At 45.0% G+C, this 6110-nt stretch overlaps 1 protein-coding gene across 1 annotated transcript; it reads left to right on the top strand.

Moving 5' to 3' along the window:
• The first annotated feature begins 723 nt into the window (after positions 1–723).
• Positions 724–4010, top strand: LOC109524565 (gastrula zinc finger protein XlCGF57.1-like). Its single transcript, XM_019884534.1, has 2 exons — positions 724–1164; positions 1978–4010. The coding sequence occupies exons 1-2, from the start codon at positions 1050–1052 to the stop codon at positions 3294–3296; spliced, it is 1434 nt and encodes a 477-aa protein (XP_019740093.1). The 5' UTR covers positions 724–1049; the 3' UTR covers positions 3297–4010.
• Positions 4011–6110: the final 2100 nt, after the last annotated feature.

Below are 6110 nucleotides of genomic sequence, written 5' to 3'. Positions count from 1 at the left end.
TGCGCCCCACAATTTGTTTAAGCTGGCACCACAGACCTACTTTGTCCAAGGGCTTCTTCGACTTGTCTTTGCTGATGAAATATCCTCTCCTGTCCGAGCCGAATGAGATGACCCGGGGGTTCTCGGAGGAGAGGACCGTTTGACTTCTCTAAATGTTTTGGAAAGGTGCCTGGATGCAACCTTTCAGACCCTTCCTCTTGGCCAACCTTATTACCCCGAATTCTTTACGTCCGCAACATTTAAAGCAACAGGACACCGACTGAGTTGTCAGACTGCGCGAAGACTCTCTCGTCTAACGCTGAAGAATTTAAATGATAACGTTTCAAAAAAGCAAATCCTTAAAAATTAGTCATAAAAAAGCTTTTCCTCTTTATCCCGACCACAAACCTCCGAAATGAATTCGTGAATGGGCACCTACAAAATCACTGAAAAACATCATCAGTGATCCCCGCCGCAAATAAATTGTATATGTATATTTCTCATCTTGTTGTTCATCGAAGATTTTGCAGGTAAAGTCCGCCGTCGCGGTATGACGTCAAAATAGTGGCGGTTTATTCGAAGCGGTGTTGTCCTTTCCTTATTTTGGAAAAGGATGCATCCTTTCATCGGCCTAATGACGTCATGCAACGCAGGTCAAAGCAAGGCGAGGGAAATATTCGACAGTTGATTCGAAGAGGCCAATGAGCGGCCAGGTGTTTGTCCGAGTGTAGTTGCCGTAGCTTGCGATCAACATGGCCGACCTGTTACGCATGCGCACTGTAGATGACGTCAGATTCGCAGATCGCGGTCCGGACGTGGCGTTTGACCAAATTAAATTGTTCCCTGAATGAGGAATGCACAATCTAATGCCTCGACGCTATGCGTCCTATTTCTACGAACCGGTTTTGAAATTAAGCCTTCGCGTCCGGATAAACTTGTCTGTCTGCACATCGAAGCTTGCCCATCTAACTTAGCTTAGCTTGCTGGCCGCTAACAAAGAGACGCGTTTGGAAGCACGGCATTGTTCAAACGACTAAGTGAGTGCAAAGTGTTCTGACTTTGGCTTGAAAATGTGCGCAAGAAAGACAACGGAGTACGAGCGGGAACTTTGTGGCGCAAAAGAGGACATCAAGCCACAACCTGACCGTTGCAAGTTGGAACCTGGAGTTTTCTTACACAGAACGGGTTGGTTGAGTTCGCATTACCACTTGTTCAGTGGCGACGTGCTTTTTGTCAAGTCAGCGGTGTTGCTCTGCATTGCGGAAGTTTTGGGACGAAAAGGTTGATTTTTGTCATGCCTTAGTCTTCGATGTTTGCCTGACTCAAAAAGGTCCAAAACTTTTACTTGTAATCGTCAGAGCAGGGAAGCTCGTATTGCCAGGTATTGCCTCAGTCATATCTATCTATCTATCTATCTATCTATCTATCTATCTATCTATCTATCTATCTATCTATCTATCTATCTATCTATCTATCTATCTATCTATCTATCTATCTATCTATCTATCTATCTATCTATCTATCTATCTATCTATCTATCTATCTATCCTCAGTCTTTCCATTCTTTAGTAATCAACAGTCAAGTTGAAGCCAGCCGTGTGTCCCTGTGACACAATGTCCAAGTCTCTTACCTTCATTGGAAGGTTAAGTGTCGCATTTCCAAACATTGCCGAAGAAAAGTCTGAGGGCGGCAGGTGACAAAACTGTCCCAAAGTCATTTGTGCCACCGAAAACTGTCATATATCGCAATCATATCAATTTCAATGACTGTATCAGATACCGAAAAGGTCGGACCTGGCTGAGGTCGAGTTTGGAATGTCACACGGTTCAATGAGCAATCTTTTTGTCTCTGTAGGTTCAGATTCCGTTTGTTGAAGACATTTCCCTTTGAATTGTGTAGGCTTGTTCTCTTCATGGCATTTGGTCTTCAACATTGCCAAACCTTTTTAGATTGAATAACACACAATATCAAAGTCACATTTTGTTTTCTCACTGAAGATCATCCAAGTTCCGAGGAGCAGCAGGAGCCGGAGTGCGTCCAAATGAAGGAGGAAGAGCAGGAGGAGGAAATCGGCAAGTTTCCATTGACTGGAGTCAGCGTGAAGAGTGAACTCGTCGATGCAGGATCCCAGGCGGACGGCCTCCTCCCGCCACTTTCAGACGGGGACGCCACAGCATCCCGCTCTTCTGACACTGGCAGTGACGACGATGACGACGAACACGCTCAAGGTGATTTAACACGTCACGCTGACAACAAACGAGTGGCGTGTTCCCAGTGCGACAAAACCTTTGTCAACAAGTCATCCTTGAAAAGACACACGAGGACTCATACTGGCGAAAAGCCTTTTGCCTGCTCGCTTTGTGGGAAAAGATTCTCCAGGAGGGGAGATGTGACGAGCCACACAAGAAAACACACCGGGGAAAAACCTTTTGCCTGCTCAATTTGCGGCAAAAGGTATTCTCTTAAGGATAGCTTAATAAGTCACACCCGAACCCACACTGGGGACAAACCTTTTGCCTGCTCGGAGTGTGAGAAAGTATTTTCGAGAAAGGGAGATTTGACAATTCACACCAGAACACACACCGGAGAAAAACCTTTTGCCTGTTCACTTTGCGCTAAGACATTTTCTGCCAAGGAAAGCTTAACAAGACACACAAGAACGCACACTGGCGAGAGACCGTTTGCCTGCCCGGTTTGTGGGAAAAATTTCTCCCGAAAGGGCCACTTACGAGATCACTCGAAAACGCACACTGGGGTGAAGCCTTTTGTCTGCTCAGATTGTGGGAAGAAATTCTCCTCGAGGACACATTTAACAAGACACGCCAGACGACACACTGGAGAAAAACCTTTTGTCTGCTCGGATTGCGGGAAAAGGTTTTCGACCAAGGGAGAATTAACAGCTCACGAGAGGACACACACTGGGGAAAGACCCTTTGCCTGTTCACTTTGTGACAAGAGGTTTTCGACAAACGACCATTTAAAAACGCACACCAGGACACACACCGGAGAAAAACCTTTTGCCTGCACGCTATGCGGTAAAGGCTTTAAGATCAAGAAAGAATTGAACATACACACGAGAACGCACACCGGGGAGAAACCATTTGCGTGTTCACTTTGTGGCTCCAGATTCAGACAAAAGGGACATTTGAAAGCACACAGAAGAACGCACACTGGAGAAAAACCTTTTGGCTGCGTAGGATGTGAAAAAAGATTCACCCAGAGGAAACTTTTAAAAGCACACGCAAGCGGGCACACTGGAGAAAATCCTTTTGCCTCCTCCGTTTTTGGTCCAACATTTTCTCCAAAGGAAGATTGAAGAAGGCACGCAAAGAAGAAACACTGGCCAAAAGCCTTTTTGCCCCCCACTTACGTTGTGGCCACCCCAAGCCGAGCTTACCAAAACACCTTAGCGTACACTGGAGACAATATGTTCAGTTGCGGAGCCTGTTCTAAGAGATTCAGATGAAGAGACACAAGCTTGTGAGTGCAAGTCACCGGCTCCTCCCCTCCTCCCTACGGAGGAACTCATTTCTCTGCGGTTGAAAAAAGAATGAAAAGATGGTGTTGTTCAAGTGATTTGTCTACTAGGGTGCAATCTTTTCCGCCATTTGTTCATACAATGCGTTTTGTATAGAACACATAACGAAATTATTGTTATTATTTTATTTTTTTATAAAATGAAATGAAATCCATTTATCAATGGCCAGAAAAAAAGTCCCAATTGGACGAGGTGGCTAAATAATTTATTTTCAAGGAATTCTGTGAAGCGAAAAGAATGACTTTAAACCAAACAAGCGCTTCAAGTAACATTTAGGAAGAGCAGAGTGAAAGCAGCGCCACTTTTGCGTCATGTTCGAAAGGCCCACCTTTGATTCAACTGTAATAACTCAGTCTGAACACTGGGGGGCACCGCATAAAGATGGACTTAACCAAGAAAAAGGAGCCACCACGGAAGAAATCTGCCTTCACGTTGAGGAGAGACTGTAGCGTTGTCTGCTGAGCTGTAAATCAATTGAATTAAAAAAGGAATACAAGAACGATTTTTTTTAGAAGAATTCACTGACCAAATCTGAATACCGACACGGTGAATGTGGCTCCTTGTAAAACTCTTTGCAGTGATGAATGGTGCAACGTAGCGTGCTGGTAATGTTTACGTTCTCTCTGTCCACGCTACCCTTGGGCCAAATTCTTCAGAACGCCGATGTTGGTTAACATGGCGTTGCAGATAACGCGCACTTACATTTAAAACTGGCGCTTAATGGCAACAGTTCAATTAAATACACGGATGAACCAAAATGTCCTTCAACACAACTCCAATAAAACTAAGGCAATTGCTTTTGGAAGTGCAGTAGCTAGCTAGCTAAAGCTAGCCATCAGTTGGGAAGGCATTGCTCGCGTATTCTGTCCGAATATGATTGCCGTAACTCGCGTTCAAAAATGGCCTACCTGCTGCGCATGCGCTTTGCTGATTGTGCGAGAGTAACGCAGATCGTGGCTCGGACAAGCGTTTCACTCATACGTTTGTTCAAAGCGGTTATAGATGAAGGAGGAGAGACTCAACGTCTCCTTTCACCAATGGCTCAGAGAAGTCATGCTCAAATCCTGCATGATGTCACACAAAGTTTGGAAGTAAACAAGAAGCAGTCGTGTCCATTGCCGAATACAGAAGCTGGTTCAGTGCTCCTGTCCCTCGTAGATCCGCTTCAACTCTAAACGCCGAATTTCAGTTCCAAATACACGCCGGCAGATCTCGTCATCCTCAGCTCCGCCAGCCAGCCAGCCATCCCGCTGCACCTACGCGGGCTGTCCGACAGCGGCCATTTATTCTACTGAAAACTCTATCAGATAGAAAATTTTTTTTTTTTTTTGCTCAGTTAAAGAAAAATGATAAATACTGAAGACGATAGAATGCATTTGCACTTAACAATGAAGGAAAAACTGTTTTTCATTTTTAGATGATCAACATTTCAGACTTCAAAGTCACAACATGACACATGACTGGGTAAAGCTCGACTCTATCAACCCGTGTGTTTGTTTTCTCATGTCCTGCAGAGCTGAAAGAAGAAGATCTTGGTCCTGAACAGCAGAGGCCAGATTCCCCCCAAATTAAAGAGGAGGAGGAGCCAAATTCCGCCCAAATTAAAGAGGAGCAGGAGATAGGGCCACCTCGCATTAAAGTAGAGGAGCGGGAGGATGAAATCACTAAATTTCCATTGACTGGTGTCAGTGTGAAGAGTGAACAAGGTGATGGAAAAGAAGACGGTGGAAGATCACAAACAGATGCCTTTTTAGCTTCCCTTTTGGATGATGACGCCGTCACATCACAGTCTTCCGACACTGATGATGATGAACACTCGAAAGGTGATTTGACGTGTGGCACTGCCAACAAAAGAGTGAAATGTTCTCTGTGTGACAAATCTTTTGTCAGCAAGTTATCCTTAAAAAGACACACAAGAACACACAATGGAGAAAAACTTTTTGCCTGCTCAGTTTGTGGGAAAAGATTCATTCAGAAGGTAGATTTAACAAGGCACACAAGGACACACACTGGGGAGAGACCTTTTGCCTGCTCAGTTTGTGGGAAAGGTTATTCCCAGAGATGGACTTTAACCGCTCACACAAGAACACACACTGGAGAAAAACCTTTTGCCTGCTCAGTTTGCGGGAAAAGATTTGCTCAAAGATGGACTTTAACCACCCACGTGGGAAGACACCCCGGGGACAGACCTTTTGCCTGCACAGTTTGTGACAAAAAGTTTCCCACAAAGGGAAATTTAAGACTACACGCAAGAACACACACTGGGGAGAAACCCTTTGCCTGCTCTGTATGCGGGATGAGATTCAGACAGAAGGCACAGTTAGAAGAACACACGAGAACACACACTGGAGAAAAACCTTTTGGCTGCTCAGTTTGCGGTATGAGATTCACTCAGAACTCCAAATTAACGAGGCACGCAAAAAGACACACTGGTGAGAAACCCTTCAGTTGCATAAGGTGCGAGAAAAGATTCTCTCGTAAGGACCAGGTGAAGATGCACAAGTGCGCTCGGGAGAGGAGCAGTGGTCAATGAAGCCGCAAAATAAATGGAAGCAACTGCAGCTGCGTTGAGAATCACTGACTGCTTCCCTT

The sequence above is a fragment of the Hippocampus comes genome, unplaced genomic scaffold (assembly GCF_001891065.2).
Source record: "Hippocampus comes isolate QL1 unplaced genomic scaffold, H_comes_QL1_v1.1 scaffold21, whole genome shotgun sequence".
Taxonomy (NCBI): Eukaryota; Metazoa; Chordata; class Actinopteri; order Syngnathiformes; family Syngnathidae; genus Hippocampus; species Hippocampus comes.
The sequence above is the reverse complement of the archived record's forward strand: the minus strand, read 5'-3'. Positions and strand labels throughout refer to the sequence as shown.

Bases quoted from the DNA above. Each gene is read 5' to 3' on its own strand.
- LOC109524565 (XM_019884534.1), top strand. From the start codon at position 1,050: ATGTGCGCAAGAAAGACAACGGAGTACGAGCGGGAACTTTGTGGCGCA. The intron at 1,165-1,977 runs GTTGGTTGAGTT...TTCTCACTGAAG, and splicing joins AGTTTTCTTACACAGAACGG to ATCATCCAAGTTCCGAGGAG.